This window comes from Aedes albopictus, chromosome 1, assembly GCF_035046485.1.
Source record: "Aedes albopictus strain Foshan chromosome 1, AalbF5, whole genome shotgun sequence".
NCBI classification, from domain to species: Eukaryota; Metazoa; Arthropoda; class Insecta; order Diptera; family Culicidae; genus Aedes; species Aedes albopictus.
In genome coordinates this window covers 233,978,540-233,998,084 of record NC_085136.1, presented here as the reverse complement: position 1 = coordinate 233,998,084, position 19,545 = coordinate 233,978,540, and the positions used below count along the sequence as shown (strand labels likewise).

Sequence of the window (19,545 nt, the reverse complement as noted above, 5' to 3'; positions counted from 1 at the left end):
TCAGCCGACCGTCGACGTGAAGCGACGCGATGCGGTGTGCGTTTTGAATGCCATAAAGGACGGCATCAACGCATCAGCCCATGAGCTTTTATTTTATTATACACCCTTGAAAATACCGTTCGGTGGTGTCATCGGTTCAGTGCACCAATAATGCAGCAATGCAATGGTTGCACCGGACGGATGAACGGGAAAATGCGAGCAATAGTAGGGAAGGCAGGTTGAAAATGGACAATTCACCGAAAGATGTCATTGAATGTCAGAAAGTCAACTTATCTTGAGTTAATGAAAACTGAACTGCTCTCTTACCAGAATATCTAACTAATGAGTTCAACAATCTTTTTTTCTTTTGCTTAACCTACTAATGAGTGCAAAAATCTCATAACGTCCGTTTATCCATCTGCTTTGTATTGTCCTAATCACTGTTCCTTTTCTTTTGTTTGTTCTTTGCAGCACAACTACAGTGATATTAGCTCCAGTGAGAAGGAAAGGCGAGCACTCGTCAAAGCGAAGAAGCGAACGAAAAAAGGTAAGTTTGTGTTCTAATATTTTATTAGTTTCTACGTAGGGAAACATAACTATTTCTCAAATCTCCACATTGAAATAAACTGAGGAGGCATACGAAACCACATAAATTCCTTTCAGGTAAACGGCTTGGCAATACATATTCAGCTTACAATGGCCTTGGCTTTAATCATTGGATCATCAAGAAGGCATTGGTTCAGAGATGGGCTAGAACATATCGCACCCACAAGATTACCTGCGTAGCCATGCAGTAACGATCATCCATGACACGCTATTTAGGTAGTCAACCAAGGTAGTGTGCTAACGCTTTGCCAGCTTCTCGGGTGGCCTTACGTACCACTTTGTCGCTTTGTCCTTGGAAGGCAGGCAGGGTGAACCATCACGTCTGCACCAATTGCTTTGCAAGCATCAAGAACTGATACTACGTGCACCGTTAAGACCTCCTGAATGCTAGGGCGCATCAGCTAGCACACAGAAGGACGTGCTGACACATGGGGCTCCACCTGCCCCGGCCCTTACCCTTACCGGAGACCCCTTTCCATCCACAGGCTCGGATCCAACTGAGATCCAACCTAGTAGATCGACGATAGCATAACGACATAACTCTACCAAGATGTTCTCCACGCGGCCACTTATTCTCTATGAGGTTCGATTTCATACACATGACCTATTTAGCCGACACCGAACTTCTGGACCACCTCTTGTTTAGCATCTGAACTAGTCATTCCTCGGGTCCTTGTGCCATGTCTTCTGTAGCTTCGAGACAATTTGGGTGAATGCCGATGGATCGCCATTCCAGTCAAGCTAGTCTAGTGTCAAGCATGATGTCTTTCGCCTTCGAGGACTTAGCCTTGGTCTAGCCGCCGCTTCCTCTACCCGCTGCCAGCTATTGTTGTAGTCGATACTGTAGCAAACAGCTAGGTGATCGCTGTGAGTGTAGCTATCGTCTACTCTCCAGTTCGAACTACTTGTTAGGCCAGGACTACAAAAAGTAACAATTATCGACACCGGTCCGACTAAAGGTACTCTTGGTACCGACATTAGCCAGGTCGACATCTAGTATGGCCAGTATCTCTAGCAGGAGCTGACCCGCTGTTTCGTAAAACGGCTTACATATTCCACGGCCTGGGCATTGAAGTCTCTTGTCAGGGCCTTTATAGTCCCATGACTTGTCCTGGTTCCAGATAACTGGAGCAAGCCAACGGTGGCTCGTGCAAGCTCATTTGGCATACTCAGCCCACCTTGAGCTTCCCTCCTTTAACGCACTTCTTACCTTCCACCACAGATAGCTATACCAAGGCCCTGAGTCTCTGCCGGGCCCTTCCGCAGTCAAACGGTAGTAATGACAGGCAAAGAAAGCCCTTCCATAAATAACTGTGGAAGTGCTCGTCAGAACATTAAGTTGAAGAGAGGCAGGCCAAGTTCCAGTAGGAACGTAGAGCCATGATAAATGATTCCACGAGTAGCACGGGTACGAATGTCCACCACGCCAGAGCCCTGCATTGCCGCGGAAAAGGACGAAATACTGTGGGAGGCACCCAGGTACCCCACAGCCGTGAACGATCGAGCATCTTTATCACCCCCTCTATTACTCATTCCTCGGCACTGGTCACTTAAGTGAATTGGGGTTAGTAGTCCTATTCTTAGCCGGTAGTTACACGGCCTTGGTGAGGTTAAAACGCAGACCTCTAGTCGCCGAGACGCACGGAGTTTTCATCCAGGGGTGACTATGTTCAAACGCCCAACAACTACTATCAAATGAGTTCCCCCGAAACCTTCGTTAAACAGTAGTTTCGGAACTTCGAGAGGTACACTAGCCGCCTAACAGTAGTGGTAAGGAATACATGATCATAGCTGTTTTTTTTTTTTTCAATACAATCGGGCTCGCGATGTTTCGAGACACAGCGGCCACAATATTGTCTCAAGGGTTGCCACTGTCAGTCCTGTTATTGGTCGTGATCATCCCATGACGATGACCAAGTAGGCCTTTTCATCGTCACAAAATGAAACGAGGACTCGCGCTCTTCGTCATGTCATTTCGCAATAATCAAGCGTCATGACGAAAACTTCCATATTGTTTTGTAATTGCAATTTTGACGTGGCCCAAGCAAATTTTGGCTAGTCGTTGTATTTGATATATGGAGAGGACATATATTCATGATTTGAACGATTCAAACAATAACAAAACCTACGTATGTGCTAGTAATTGCCTTGTTTACAACCATGTCACGCTCCGTCATGACCGAAAAATGAGCGAATATTGTTAGATTCTTTTGGTCATCGTCTCCCGATTTGATGACATTGAGAGGCACATTGAGAGGCACTTCTGTAAAAAATCACGTGACGACTCGTGTTGACATTGACGTATTCCAAGCCTGGCCACTGTACATATTGTTGACTTGTTCCAAAAGCACATTGAGACAGTTGCCTGATGTTGCCGGCCCCTAACAAGTTTCCTAGTCGACGTTCTGAAACCTTGGCAGTACATCCCGCAGAACACAACTGTTCGCTAAATCCGACTCAGGGGCGTTTCAGGAAGTTGTTTCAGGAAATTTCAGGAGTCTTTTAGTTTTTCGTTAGCGTTTCATTGAGATTACGGGGATTTCAGGGGAGTTTCAATAGTATTACGGGGGTTTCAAGGACAGCAAACGGCCTTTAACTTTACAAGCCCGAGCAGAGGAAAAAAGCTCAATAATAGCATATTTTGATGTGGAGAACAAAAGGTAATATTTGTTTGTTTGAGATAAGAGGTAAAAGTACTGAAAATAATATCTCAATTTTACTCCTGGAACATCATCATCATCATAGCACATTTTGCTCTTGGTAAGATCTAGCCAATAGCAGTGAGCTATTTGATTGATCTTCAAATATCATATTTTGCTATTGATTAGATGGTTCAAGAACAAATTTTTGCTATTATTTTCAGTACTTTTACCTCTTATCTCACAACCAATATCACATTTTGATCGCCAGTACTTGAACTCTGCCCGGGAGGGGTTTCAGAGTCATATCAAAGAGTTTCATAGGGTTTCCGGAACGTGAAAAGAGGATTCAGGGGAATTTCAATAGAATTGTGGGGGTCTAGAAGTATGTGAAACTATTTCAGGGGCGCTTCAAGTTTTTTTGGGTCGTTTCAGGGGAGTTTTGAAAGTGTTCCAAGTGGTTTCAGGGACATTTAAAAAGTATTACGGGGATGCCAAGGGCTTTTAAATAGAATTATGGAGGTTTCAGAAGTACTTAAAGGCATTTCAGGGGCGATTTAAGGGCATTCAGGGTTATTTTTCTGAGGGGTTTTCGGAGCCTTTTAAGGTCGTTTGAAGAGTTTTTGAGGCGTTTCAAGGCGTTTCAAAGAATTTCAGAAGGACTCAGGAGCCTTTGGTGGACATTCAGAAATATTTCAAGGAGTTTACTGGGGATTTCAGGGACGTCTCAAGTGGTTTTAAATGCGATTCAGGGGGGTATCACAAGGCGTTACCCTCGACCAACTGATGTGGCCTGCCAGTAGCAACGTGATACAGTAACGTACTCCATTTACGGAAGAAGTTTGACCAAAGCTTTCCATTCCTCGTACTGTTTGGCTTGGATCTGCAATCCCCACTGAACTCCAGAGCGCCAAACTTCCTGTAGAACGATTCTTAGGTGCATTAGGTAGTTGGCTTATTGTTCTAGCGGGTCGAAAATTGTCACCAGAACTCGAAGTTCCTCATTCTTCGTAGGGTGAGCAACTTGAGCAGCGCTTCATCAAACCGTGTCCAGGATACCTTGAAGGTAAAGCAGTCCTTCGTCGTGTCCCACCACATCCCTACACAGATAAAAATAATGAGATTTACACGTCATGTAAACTTCATTTTCCTCATGTAAACTTAATGCTATGATGATTTACATGACATATCATGTAAATTTGTGTTATATGTCATGTAAACTCTCAGAGTCATGCTGAATTACATGACATATAATGGAAGTTTACATGATATTTCATGAACTTTTCATGATATGTCATGTAAGCTTCTTTGATATCCCACGCTCCAATTATGTGCATCATATGTCACATAATTTTACACTCTTTTTTCGATCTGTGTAGGATCTTCTCTGCCCCCATCTCCACTGCTTAATCCTGGTTCTTCTGCGTAACACCTTCGTCTTTCAACGGTGCAAAACCTCACTGAGAGTGTTCGGCAATGAACACAAGAATATTTAGGCACGAAGCACTGGACTGTATTGGGATATAGTACAGCGGAAAGAGAACGGGAATTTCGGACTGGGAGGGTTCAAACACTGGATCACTTTAACACTACACTTAATACTTTATTCTCTTCCTCTATTACTATTTACACTTCACTTTTATTTGGCTAATTTCACTTCGCGTTGTTTAAGCCACGCGAACGCTTATCACTTGTCACTTTCGGATTACAACTGACTCGCTACTAGGAACGGGTCGCATATTTATACCCAAACATGTGGTATTCCAGAACCACGTGGAATATTCTACGCGCGCGTAGAACCCACGCGACGTGTGTGGAACAAACCATCATCGCGCTACCTACAGGGCGCCGACGACGAGAGTCGATGATGATGATCATGACGGTTGCGGCGGTGCGGTTCGCTGCTGCTCTCACGGCAGGATCTCACGGCACTCATTCTCTCGCTGCTGCTCGCTGATGTTCCGTCGGCTCGGGTGAGTGTGCGAGCCTCGTGACGATGCTTGGTGACGGTTCCGATGCCATGGTTGGAGTGGGTTGCGCAGCTTTGGATGCTGCTGCCCTTCTTGGGAGCGTATGTTCGCGAACATACTCCCGCCCGTTGGAATGCAGTTCCAATTCCAGTGGTCGTTGGCTGCTGCTGTCTCTCAAAGGAAGGCGGTGGTCTTAATCACGACCGGAAAACTTGCTCAGGATTGTGGATGAAACTGCTTATCTGCCTACCCTTCGGTAGATAACCGTCGATGTTGTTCACTAGTTTCCGCACTGGTTGGAAGTCCTTGCCTGCTAAACTGCTTACTAGGGTGGTGCATACTGGGATGACTGCAGAAGGCTTCCTTGTATCCGCACGCTTTGCTGGATTCCTGTTGCGTTCGAAATGAAGCAACGTGTGATGCCTTTTCGAACACTTCACACATGACTTGCTGTTAGAACACGCTACGCTATGATGGCCCCTTCTCAAACAATTGAAGCACATGCTTAGCTTCTTCACCATGGTTTGGCGCTGATCCATGGACAGCTTCTGGAACACGGAGCACTTGAAATTTTGGTGCTGTCCGGCACAGAAGTCGCACATATACATCGACGACACTAACGCTGCATTTGATGTCATGGAAGGTAGGAACTTAGATGCAGGTGGCTTCTGGTTGGAGATCTTGATGCTTGTGGATACGCTGGTTGCACTTTCCTCGCATCTCTCTAGGATGACACAGCGTTGCTTCAGGATTTCGATCGTCTGCTCGTACTCTGGAAGCTCCGTCTGGTCAATTGAAGCTTCCCACAACTCACGGGTCTGGTCATCCAATGCGTGAGTGAGTACGGTCACCACGAGCAGCTCCGACATTCCTGAAAGCGGTTGACCAAGCTTGCAGAGGTTCTCCACGTGGCGGGTGCATTCATCGATGAGCCTTCGGAGGTCCTTCGACGACCTCTTAGTCATCTTTTTCATGTTTAGGAGGCCTACAATGTGAGATTCCAAGATTAGCCGCTTATTACCGAACCTTTGCTCCAGGATGTCCCATGCGCGCTGGTAGTCGTTGTCCTGCAACGTTTCGAGGTCGATGACACCAGCGGCATCTCCTGTCAACGAATTCTCAAGGTGGTATAGTTTCACAGTGTCCGAATCTGACGAACGCCGCATCAGGTCCTGGAACATGGCCTTGAAGCGTGGCCATGCTTCATAACGACCATTGAAGGTTGGCAATGGAGCACCAAAGGACTGAGACTGTATGATGATCGGCTGTTGGTTGGTTACACACGGTGGCTGCTGAGTTGGCGGCACGGTCAACTTCTCTGTAGAACTCTCGAGCAGCACGGAAACCTCCTCATACAGGTGCATGAACCGCAGGTAGTGCTCATCTTGCTCATCACGCTTGTCGGCTGAGGACTGAGCAACAATCTCCTGGTGCAACCTGATAAACTCGGCCTTTTCGGTCTCAACACTCCGTTGAAAAACTTTCACTTGGTCTGGCCTTAGCTCGCTTCCATCCTCTTCGGCCTGCTTGAGGGTAGTTAGGATTCGGTTCACGTTGCGTTGTGCTAATCCACGGTTGTGGACTAGCGCCTCAAGCTGGGCTTCACACTCGGCAGAATCAGGCACCTTCTTCATCGGTGTCCGTTTGGTTGGCATCCTGATGTAATCCTTCACGGGTCAGTAACACGGGGATGTGGACAGGAACTCCGACGCCTTTGTTGCGATGGATGGGAGGTAGCACACGGAGTCCGAAGCGGTGGCAGCAACACTCAACACTACGGCGACAAACGGGAAACTTCGCTTCACCGGTTACAATCACCGAAACAGACGCGTGTGTCGCCACGGAGGGAAAAATCACTTAACGATTCCGAAGCGACGGACACAAAACACTACGCGACGGTGAAATCAACCACGTATTGGCAGGAGACCGACGCGCTTGTCACAACGGGTGGAAAATATCACACAATGCCCGAAGTGACGAAAGGTAGCACTACGCGACGGCGGACTCACTCGGGGTATCACAAAAATCGACGCGCTGGTCGGACCGGATAGAATAAGTAACACACGAATTCCGGAACGACGGCTAAAATCACTACGCGACGACGGTTTACACTCGCGGACCGACACGGATACGGACGTTGTCGGAGCCACGTCCACGCTCTTCACTGCACAGCACGCTGTTGAAGCCACGTGCACGCTTCTAAACTACGCACTGCCGCACTGTCGAAGCCACGCGGAACGCTTTTTAGGCAACACACTACCGCGTTGTTCAAGCCACGCGGAACGCTTTTACACACTACCGGATCCTTATCCGGTTCGAAGGACCAAATTGTGTTCGGCAATGAACACAAGAATATTTAGGCACGAAGCACTGGACTGTATTGGGATATAGTACAGCGGAAAGAGAACGGGAATTTCGGACTGGGAGGGTTCAAACACTGGATCACTTTAACACTACACTTAATACTTTATTCTCTTCCTCTATTACTATTTACACTTCACTTTTATTTGGCTAATTTCACTTCGCGTTGTTTAAGCCACGCGAACGCTTATCACTTGTCACTTTCGGATTACAACTGACTCGCTACTAGGAACGGGTCGCATATTTATACCCAAACATGTGGTATTCCAGAACCACGTGGAATATTCTACGCGCGCGTAGAACCCACGCGACGTGTGTGGAACAAACCATCATCGCGCTACCTACAGGGCGCCGACGACGAGAGTCGATGATGATGATCATGACGGTTGCGGCGGTGCGGTTCGCTGCTGCTCTCACGGCAGGATCTCACGGCACTCATTCTCTCGCTGCTGCTCGCTGATGTTCCGTCGGCTCGGGTGAGTGTGCGAGCCTCGTGACGATGCTTGGTGACGGTTCCGATGCCATGGTTGGAGTGGGTTGCGCAGCTTTGGATGCTGCTGCCCTTCTTGGGAGCGTATGTTCGCGAACAGAGAGTTTCAGATCCAGTTCCTTATTTGGAACCCTCCTTTCGCGTGAACATACCGCACCGACTTTGCCAGTTCGATAGTAGCTTCTTCTGTCTCTTCACTAACCAGCATATCGTTCTCATAATGGCTTCAACTGCTGCTGAATACTGCCCTTGAAACCTTTCCGCATTTTGGTTCTTCACGAACTGAGCGGTAGTCGGAGAACAGTAAGCACCGAACGTCATGACGTTCATAACACATGTGCTTGGCCCCTTGTTGACGCTGCCCAGCTAGAGAAATCACTGACAATATTGATCCACCGGTCGCATTCGACCTTGGCTTGGTGGAACATTTCACGAATATCTCCGCAAATTCTAACTCGATGTTTACGAAACTGACACAGTTCAGCTGGCAAAGAAGTAAGATCATTTGGCCTCGTTAGTAGCGCCGAATTCAACGATACACCATGACACCATGTGTACTGTATCGTAACAAGTAATAATTATATACTGTTTGTTTTGAGGATTTTGAACAGTTCATGTAGACCAAGAGGTCCGATGAACTTAAATAAATAAATAAATGAAAAGCCACCGCTGCGTCTCAGACTATTATTCATTACACCAACAAAGCTAGCCATGAAAATGTTTGACAATTCTCAGGTCATTTTGACAGACCACACACATGCAAGAACAAGACGGATCATATATTCTACTTTATCGATCTTGTTGTCGTTCTTTTCATTGACCAATCCAAATTCCTGTGTGGTAGTGGTTTGTCTAGTCAGTCTAGTCAGCTTCCCAAGAAAGCCGTTTTCGTCCATGATTCTCCATAGCTCTGCGCGGTCGATACTGTCGTATGCCGCTTTGGAGTCGATGAACAGGTGATGCGTTGGGACCTGGTATTCACTGCATTTCTGGAGGATTTGCCGTACGGTAAAGATCTGGTCCGTTGTCGACCGGCCGTCGATGAAGCCGGCTTGATAACTTCCCACGAACTCGTTTGGTTTAGGTGACAGACGACGGAAGATGACCTGGGATAGCACTTTGTAGGCAGCATTCAAAATAATGATCGCCCTGAAGTTCTCACATTCCAAATGGTCGCCTTTCTTGTGAATGGGGCAGATTACCCCTTCCTTCCACTCCTCCGGTAGCTGTTCGGTTTTCCAGATCCTGACTATCAGCCGATGCAGACAGGTGGACAACTTTTCTGGGCCCATCTTGATGAGTTCAGCTGCGATACCAACCATCCTTACCAGCTGCTTTGTTGGTTTTGAGCTGGTGAATGGCATCTTTAACTTCCCTCAGCGTGGGAGTTGGTTCATTTCCGCCCTCCGCTGCACTGGCGTCGTCGTTCCTTCCGTTGCCGTGGGCTCCCGTGCCTACGTTCTCCACGCCGTTCAGGTGCTGATCGAAGTGCTGCTTCCACCTTTCGATCACCTCACGTCCGTCCGTCAAGAGGCCTCCGTCTTTATCCCTGCATATTTCGGCTCGCAGCACGAAGCCGTTGCGGGATGCGTTGAGCTTCTGATAGAACTTCCGTGTTTCTTGGGAACGGCACAGCAGTTCCATTTCTTCACACTCCGCTTCTTCCAGGCGGCGCTTTTTCTCCCGAAAGAGGCGGGTCTGCTGTTTCCGCTTCTGTTTGTAACGTTCCACGTTCTGTCGAGTCCCTTGCTGCAGCATTACCGCCGTCGCTGCGTTCTTCTCCTCCAAAACCGTTCTGCACTCTTCGTCGAACCATTCGTTACGTCGATTCCGTTCCACGTACCCGATGGTGCTCTCGGCTGCGTCGTTGATGGCTGCTTTCACTGTACTCCAGCAGTCCTCTAGAGGGGCCTCATCGAGCTCGCCCTCGTCTGGCAACGCGGCTTCGAGAATCTGCGCGTATGCTGAGGCGACATCCGGTTGCTTCAGTCGCTCTAGGTTGTACCGTGGCGGTCGCCGGTACCGTACATTGTTGATGACGGAGAGTTTTGGGCGCAGTTTGACCATCACCAGATAGTGGTCGGAGTCGATGTTGACGCCACGATAGGTCCTGACGTTGATAATGTCGGAGAAGTGCCGTCCGTCAATCAGAACGTGGTCGATTTGAGATTCCGTCTGCTGTGGTGATCTCCAGGTGTAACGATAAGGGAGGCTGTGTTGGAAAAAGGTGCTACGTATGGCCATATTTTTGGAGGCGGCGAAATCAATGAGTCGTAGGCCGTTTTCGTTCGTCTGCTGGTGGGCGCTGAACTTACCAATCGTCGGTCTGAATTCCTCCTCCTGGCCTACCTGAGCATTCAAATCTCCTATGATGATCTTGACGTCGTGGCTTGGGCAGCGATCGTACTCGCGTTCGAGCTGCGCGTAAAATGCGTCCTTGTCATCATCAGTACTTCCGGAGTGTGGGCTGTGCACGTTTATTATGCTGAAGTTGAAGAATCGGCCCTTGATCCTCAACCTGCACATTCTTTCGTCGATCGGCCACCAACCGATCACGCGCCTCTGCATATCACCCATCACGATGAAAGCTGTTCTCAGCTCGCGTGTGTTGCCGCAGCTCTGGTAGATGGTATGATTACCTCTAAACGTTCGCACCATGGATCCTATCCAACACACCTCCCGTAGCGCTACGATGCCGAACCCGCGGTCCTTCAGTAGATCGGCGAGTATGCGGGTGCTCCCAATGAAGTTGAGAGATCGGCAGTTCCACGTACCGAGTTTCCAATCGCAAGTCCTTTTTGTTCGCTGGGGTCGTTGCCGTTGGTCTCGGTTCGTATTATTCTGTTGCTGATTTTCCGTTACAATGGTTTTTTACGGCTGGCTCGTAGGGCCTGACACCAACCCCCTACTTTTCGGAGGACCATAGTGCTTAGTTGAGCTTAGAGTCCTTCCCTGGCACTCGGACGTAGATCAGCCGCCCCTAACATGGGGATCAGACGCTGTTGTGAGCCGCTCCTCCTGGAGAACAGACGCTCAGGTTTGCCGAAGCAAACCCCCCCTTCCCTGTCAGCCTACGACCAAAGTTCCCACCGGGGTTGGTTACCCGATCTTCCCTAAGGTTTCTTATAGTTTCCGGCCGGTACCGCGTGGAGGTAGGAGTTGCTGGGCAGAGGCTAGTGGATCACAATGGGATCTGAATTGCGCAGCATACCCAGCCTTTACCGAGGCCTCCTTGGACCTCCCAAATCGCTGCAGAAACCCCTGGAAACCACCAGAAAGACCCTGGAAAGTTCTGAAACGCCGCGGAGGCTCCCCCTGAGGCCCCCTGGATCCTCTTAAAATGCCACTGGAACGCACTTGAGACCCCTTTAAACGCCCAGTGAGCTGCTGAAATGCCCTTGAGATCTCCTGGTTCCTCCCTGAAACCGCTTGCGATCCCCTGCAACTTCCTTTTGCTCTCCCTCATAAACGCCCCTTTGCCGCGGTCGCCTTTGCCATAGTGCCTTTGCCACCTTCATTATTACATTAGTCCTGTTCAACGACGTAGGTTGAACTTGCTCGAAGTTGCTGCATCTTGCTTTTACCCATTTGTTGGCAAATGGGTAAGAGAAAGATGCAACTTCGAGCAAGTTCAACCTGCGTCGTTGAACAGGACTATTTTCTTATGCACAATGGACTTCTGTACGAATTTATGATGGCCTGCTTACTTAAACTTCAAATTTCCTGTGAGAGTAAAAGGTCAGCATATATTCGTACAGAAGTTCATGATTCTGAATAGCATTCCCTCTTTTTAGGCACGGCATAAAAGGTACATAAATTAAAAGTGCAAAAAATAACCTACATAAATAAAGGTTGAAGCAAGAGTTGAAGTGTTTAATACGAAGTGCAGAAGATCCAACAACCACATGTTACTTAAGCATTGCTTCGCTATATTTTTCAGGCAGCTGATTTGTTACCTTCTATTCAGCCAATGCATCGCAATGCCTCCCAAGTGTTCAAAAATCTCCAACACATTCACCAGCGAAAGGCAAATTCCTGCTGATCTGATGCTTGATTGACTGCAGGACTGGTATGCAATGCGGTTACTGACGAGCTATTATGTTCGAATCTTTACTACCGACGCTGCCAGACAAATTGGCAGACATCATGGGACGCAGCGGCAAAACGTCCTAGGCTATGCACCCCGGCAGAGCGAGTAGCGTTGCAGCTGCTCAGTCCTCTGGGGGTCTACTAGTCGTCGTCGTCGTCATCGTCGTCGTCATCGCCGCGCCGAAACTGGTATTTTCAATATTAAAACAAGCTGAACCGCGTGCGTTGAGCTGGAGTCATATAGCAGTTTTGGATAAACCGAACCAGCAGCCGCAGCCGGAGTTTTACCGGAGAGGAGAGTCATCGTCGACGGTACCGGTTGCTTGTGCCTGAACGAGTTATGATACTGGTTCAACCCCCGGGGGCTTGGGTAGGGGGGAAATTTGCAGCTAGTTAGTAGCTTTGTGGCGGTAGAAGTCGTTGTAAATTAGTTCGAATCAAGAGAAGGAACGGTTCGCTTTATTCAAGCTGGTTTGTCTGAGTGGCAGCGATTGGACAGCCGGAGACGAAGGCAAACTTTTTCACATGCAGGGCCTCCATGAAATTAATTTCGTGAGATCTAAAGTTCAACTAGTCAAGCTCTGCAGAATAAAGGGCCGAGGGGCAACCATAAGTTCGCTGCCACTCAAAGCCAACACGGTTGCGTGCTAAATGGTCGTTTATCTATCTGTCCTAAAAAGTTTCCTCAAGCTATGACTGCTAGAACTGCCGACTGCTACCAAAGCTACCACCTTGGTCAGGCGAGATTGGCCCATGGCACGAGCCGTATCTATCTATCACAGACAATCGGATCGAGGACATTCCGCGTCCTTCACGGCGTTTCCCGCCGCTCGCAGTCGGACTTCCACCGAAATTTATGGCGCAACAATCGGGAAAAGTCCTGCCTTAAACCGCCAAACCCCATACCTCTCCATGACCGCCTGCCCTCATGACCCGTTCCGGAGTCAAAGTTGAGCGAAAAAGTGCTGACTGTTGAGAGCTGATTGTTGTTAGTGCCCTGGCAGCAAGAGGACCGGTATAGTTTGGTGGTTGTAAACCACAAACGTTTAACCCCCTCCCATGGGGCGGTCGTGCATGCAGTAGGATTGCGGGGCCGCGACTACTACTGGGAGCTGCTCGCTCACTAAACCTGGAAGTTATCGTCTGGTCTGGTCCGGTATGTGTGAAAGTTCGCTGCCGATGGAGCCCCGAAAGCCGTGATTCCCGCGCTGGGAGCGATAAAGTTGATGAACAAATTAATTTTTAAACTCTTTTTAATGTGGGAAAGTCGCTTTTCGGGGGTTGGGCTTGATGAGGGTTTGCTGCGAAAAGTGGAGAGAACTTCGATGGAAACCGAAGTGGGGTTAGGAGGCAGCAGTTGTAGAGCTGTTATGAGGATTTAGATACTTTTCAGAATAGGAGAGAGAGTTATATTACGTTTAAGGGAGCTTTTTTAGGAGACTTTCAACAACCCCCCTCGTAGCATTTCGTCACAAATTCGAATATCTTCTCTGAAGACACTAACCGTCCAAAATTAACGTTAACATAGATAGGAAGTTTTTTCCTGCTAAAACGTGGAATCGGACCATTTCTGCATTGAAGATTATCACCAAAGCTTACTTCCCATCGTTCTGCTTGATGCCGAAGAACAGGAAGTTGATGGAAAGAGCTTTCAATGGTATTACTTTGTTCACTAATAAAGAATATCAAATTGGATTCATTCGTATAAAATACACCACGACATTCTGAGGACTCCGCAGGAGTTCCTTCTAAAATTCTTACAGAAGTTCATTCTGGATTTCTTCAAGGAGTTCCTTTTGGGATACCAATTTTTGAGAATTCCTCCCTTTTTGAATGCCTCCGGCACTTCCATCTGGTATTTCTCCAAGAATTTTCGTTAAGGATTCCATTTGATAAATTTTCCTTCCTGTATTCCTTCAGGGGTTCCTTCAGAGATTCCTCCAAGAAGTCCTTCCGGAGTTCTTTCTAAGTTTCTTCGGACATCTCTCCAGAGATTTCAACTAGAATTTCTTTTGAGATCCCATAAGAACTTCCAGCAGTTCCTTCTGGGTTTCCTTCAAGAGTTCACACATATATGCATTAGAGATTACTGCAAGAATTTCTTCCGGCATATTTTTAAAACCCCTTCAGGAGCTGCTACTGGGATTCTTCCAGATTTTTTTTTCGAATTCCTACAGGAATTCCTTCTTGAACTCCTCGAGGAATTCCATCTGGGATTTATCCATATTTTTTCCCCGGGACATCTCCAGGAACTTCTTCCAGCATCCCCCCATTCATTCTTACAAGGATTCGGCCAGGCTCTTTTAGAATTCTCTTCTCGGGTTTCTCTTTAAGTTCTTTCTGGAATTCCTCCAGCATTTTCTTTTTTAAATTTCACCAGGAATGCTATCTGGATATCTTCCGGGATTCTCCAAAAGTTATTTTCCCGATTCCTTCAGATATTCCTTCCGGGATTCCTTCAAAAAGTTCTTTCGTGTTTTCTTCAGAAATTAACCCAGGAGTTCCTTCTAAGACTCTATAAATAGCTCCTTCTGGAATTCTTCCAGCGGTTTATTCATGATTTCTCCAAAAGTTCCATCTGGAATTGCTCCGGGAACTCCTCATGAAGTTTCTTTAGCGATTTCTCTATGATTTCCTTTTAAGATACCTCTGGGAGTTCCCTTTGGAATTTTTCTAGAAGTTTCTTCAGGAATTACTTTTGAGAATGTTTTCAGAAGTTTTTTTTGGGATTCCCGAAGAAATTCCTGTGAAAATATGATACTTCGCCTGTTAGGAAACTCCGAAGGAACACCATAAAAATTCTTCACAAAATTGCTGGAGGAACTCCTTAAGAAATTTTTGGAAGAATTCTTCAGGGATTTATATGAGAAACTCCTGGATTAATATCCATAAAAATATCCTGGAGGAATAGAACTCCTGCAAGATTTCCGTTGAGAATATCTGAAAGAATTCCAGAAGGAATCCCAGAGGGAGTTTCTGCACAAATCCTGGAAGGAGTATCTAACTTTTCCAACGGAAAATCTTCCACTGTTCGCGTTGTCCGTTACCTAATAGTTGTACAGTCGGGTCTACTACTAGACGCTGACACGCACTTTACGCCGACCGCGTTTTTCAGTCTGTCCTCTAACCAATTAAGTTCAATTTTGTATGTGATGAGTCTATAGGACTAACTCCAATAATAAATCTGCTTGATTGGATGTAAGACAGCTGAGAAATTGCGGTGGGCGTAAAGTGGGTAGCAGCGTTTAATAGGAGACTCGACTGTATTTCTTCAGTCAGTGCAGGGATGGGAAAACGCATTTACACGACTGGTAAACATTAAATACTAATCGTAAATTCTTAGGGTTTGTACTACCAAAACATGTAAAAAAGTACCAACTAACATCAGCTGGAGAATTCATGGAAGAGGAAGCGGATGTAACGCTATTATTGCTTTGTATTGCTCGACGAGGCGTTACGCTTTTTGACATTTTGATACGAAGTTTCTAAAAGTGCTTCATTCAGATAGCTTGTAGTTTTGCCAATGGAAGCTTTCACAGTGACGTCATCATTATCTCCTTCTCTTTCTCTCATTCGGCGTCGGACTATACAGCCGGTCCTTGCCCTTAAAAAGATTTTCAGGGCAATGTTTACAAATCGTATGAAAATTTGTTGAGGTTAGGTTTTTGCTGCAAGCCTCTATACCTGCTACTCAATGAGAGTCTAATAAAGGTAGGGAAGAAGAAGAGATGGCTATGTATTAGTAACCCAAGAAAAATGTAAACACAAATAGTGACGTCACTTTTTGACACGCGTTCTTAATGGGAGATCGCTTTGCTTGTAGTAGTAACATGTTTTGCACCAGACACGGATCGATCTCACGCACACGATGTATCTTCTTCCCCACCTGCAATCATTGGCGGAGCCAACTTTTTCTTTTTTCTTACTCACTCTCCTAAACATACACGAGAAAGAGCGAGATGAAAGAGGAGGCAAGCTGCCCCCTCTTCTATCTTTCTCCTTCTCGTGTATGTTTAGGAGAGTGAGTGAGAAAAAAGAAAATGCTGGCTCCGCCAATGCCTGCAATATACTGTCATTGCTGCTATTGGCTATTTATAAGCGCATATACGACCAATTGGCATGAAACGCCTTGTCGTAATAACATTATAGTAGTTGAAGGAATTATATTTCAAATGCTTACTGGTTGCTTAAATAGTGTTATACAAAAAAACAAAAACACAAAAAAAAACAAAGTGAACTCATCAGTATGACGTAAGAATTTGCATTTATCTCCATAACGTGACGATCTAACAAAAATTGGTGAGGTTCCATGCAAAAAGTGTGACATAGAGGGGAGGAGGGGTTGGAAAAGGTGGGTTTTTGCGGGAATTAATTTGTGTATCACCCCTACCGAAATTCCCGGCGAATGTCCAGGATTCACACAGAGATTCTCGGCATTCCCGTTAATTGTTTGCTCTGTATGTAGTATTGTTAGGACTTCTTGAAAATATTTTGAACAAGTAGGTGTCGATAATTGATCTCAAACGGTTTTTGAAAATCCGTGGAAAATGGAAAAACCTAGTTAAATAGAAACCCAAAAAAATCTTAACCTGAACTTACAAAACGCATTAATTTCCATAGTATTTTTCTGTGTTCGCCTACGTACACGTTGCAACTCATGAACACTCTTTGATTTAATGATCGCTCATTTCTCACTTTTCACTCCTCTGTGCTTCGCACTTCTTGCTTTTCAATTTTCATTCCTCGTTCTTCGCCGACTACCCACTTCTGATTCTTCACTGTTCACTTTTCACTCTTCACCTAGGCAGCAGATATGTAACAAAAGAGTCACGGCAGCGCAAGTTTATGGTTGTAGAGACATTGTCAAAATATTCTAGCTTTGGGTAAGAATCACATGACTGTGGCTCCTGTACTACTAAAAACCTGTATTGCCGCACTGATTCACACTCGGATTGTCGCTGAACATTGATTAACACTTCTCGTTCCAGACTTTTATATGCATTCTCTTTTCAATGCTCATTTCTGCTTACTTTTAACGCACTCCTCATCCCTCACTCTTCACTAGTTATTCTTCAATCCTAACTTCTCACTCCTCACTTCATCACACCCCTCACATTTCACTTATCACTGCCAATTCCTTACAGCTCACTACTCATTTTTTCACTGATCACTACTCACTTCTCACTGCTCCGCACTCCACATTTGTCAGTCATCGTTGCTCAATTCTCACTCTTCACTGCTTACTCTTCTCTTCTCACTCCTCACTCACTCCTCATCCTCATCCCTCTAAACTGCTAACTCATTCCTCACTATCTTCACTGCCCACTTATCATTCCACGCTTCTCACACCTTCACGGCAATTTTCTAATAGTTCACTTCTTACTCTTCACTGCTTATTACTCGCTTCTCACTCTTCGCTGCTCACTCAATAATCTTTACACAGCTCAGTCCTTCACGCTCGTTACTGTTCCTTTCTCACTGCTCAATTCGTACTCCTCACTAGTAGAACTCAAAATACCACATCTCAAAAAGATCGATGGGCACCCGCCTCATTTCGTTCTATTTGTCGACACGATGCTGTGGTCTAATTTTCAGCTCAATCCGTTCACATTCTTAACTCATTTGAAGTTTGTATGGGAATTTATATGGGAAAACATCGTGTTTGGTGGAGCGGACCTGGTGTGATGGTTAAAGCACGTGACTGTCACGCCGGAGGCCTGGGATCGAGTCCCACTCCCGACAAACGCACACAAATGTGAGTTCTTCCTTCGGAAGGGAAGTAAAGCGTGGGTCCCGAGATGAACTACCGTCTTACCCCGCTGGTTCGACACGTTTTAATACGAAACTTTTTAATTCGTACCCCGCTTATTCTACATATGTCGAATTAAAAAGTGCTCAAATGTCACAGCGATGTACACTGTAAATTCAAAACAGTTTGATATTGCGCTTATACTCGCACTCGCAGCAGCTCCTCTTGCAGTCGCTAATTCCGGAAGTTCTGAGTTGGTGCTATTCGACACCCAAACCGACTGAATACGAAACGGAATGAACTAAGGATGGCAACAATTATAGAAAGAACGAGCTTTTTACTCGCACCACCGCAATATCTGATGAAATTATGTTTCATAACAAATCCGGAAATCAAAACAAAAACAAAAATAGAGTTGCCAAAATTCAATGAGCATGATGGTGTGAAGGGTGACCAGTTTGTCGAATTAAAAATTTGCCCCGATTATTCGACAATAGTCGGTGTCGTATTAGCGGGGTAATACGGTAGCCTAGGGCTAATCTCGTAAATACAGATAAAAAAATAATAATAAAAAACATCGTGTTTTTTGCATTTTTCTTCAAATGTTCTAAGCAATGTCATCTGCAAAACGGACAAATTGGCCGGATTTCGGTCAAACGTGTCCAGCTGTAGAGTCCAGCTTGTTGCTTTACATCTTCCTGGGCGATCGTCGATTTGATCAGTCTAGTGATCTTCCCGCGCTCTCTTCCATGATTTTCCATAGCTCAGTGCGGTCCATACGGTCGTACCTTGTAGTCGATGAACAGGTGGTGCAATGGGACCTGAAATTAGCTGCATATGACCCTTTCTTTCCACTTCTCCGGTGGCGGTTAGGTCTCCCAGATCCGAACTATTAACCGATACAGGCAGGTTGCCAACCTTTCCTCATCTTGATAAGTTCACCTTTACTACCATCCTTATCAGCCGACTTTTTGGTCTTGAGCTACTGGATAGCATCCACTTCTTTTAATAAATTAGCTTGGCTCGTTAGTTAGTTGGTTGGTTCGTTGTTATTGCCTGCTGTACTAGCGTAGTCATATCTCCAGCTGCGTTGGTCCTCCATGTCTGCGTTCTCCGCACCATTCAGGTATTCGTCATAGTACTGCTTCCACCTTTCGATCATCTCACGTCCGTCGTCAAAAAGCCTCCGTCATTATCCCTGCATTCAACTCGAGATTCAACGCGTATGCTGAGGTGACAGTTGCTTCAGTACCGTACAGTAGCTCAAGGTTGTACCGTGGCGATCGCCGATACCGTACACCGATGATGACGGAGAGTTTTGGGCGCAGTTTGACCATCACCAGATAGTGGTCGGAGTCGATGTTGACGCCACGATAGGTCCTGACGTCGATAATGTCAGAGAAGTGCCGTCCATCAACCAGAACGTGGTCGATTTGCGATTCCGTCTGCTGTGGTGATCTCCAGGTGTTACGATAAAGGAAGCTGTGTTGGAAAAAGGTGCTACGTATGGCCATGTTCTGGAAGGTGGTGAAATCGATGAATCGTTGGCCGTTTTCGTTCGTCAGCTGTTGGGCGCTGAACTTTCTAATCCAATCGTCGGTCTGAATTCCTCCTCCTGGCCTACCTAAGCGCTTAGGTCACCTATGATGATCTTGACGTCGT

The 19,545-nt window shown here is 46.3% G+C and overlaps 1 protein-coding gene across 1 annotated transcript in view; it reads left to right on the top strand.

Annotated features, from left to right (window-relative positions):
* Window positions 1–450: 450 nt before the first annotated feature.
* Window positions 451–19,545, top strand: part of LOC109425278 (uncharacterized) — a gene marked incomplete at its 5' end in the record, with an annotated part of 121,694 nt that continues 102,599 nt past the window's right edge. Inside the window, 1 exon segment of the mRNA XM_062846431.1 lies at window positions 451–526. Within this exon segment, the coding sequence (XP_062702415.1) occupies window positions 451–526 (76 nt within the window).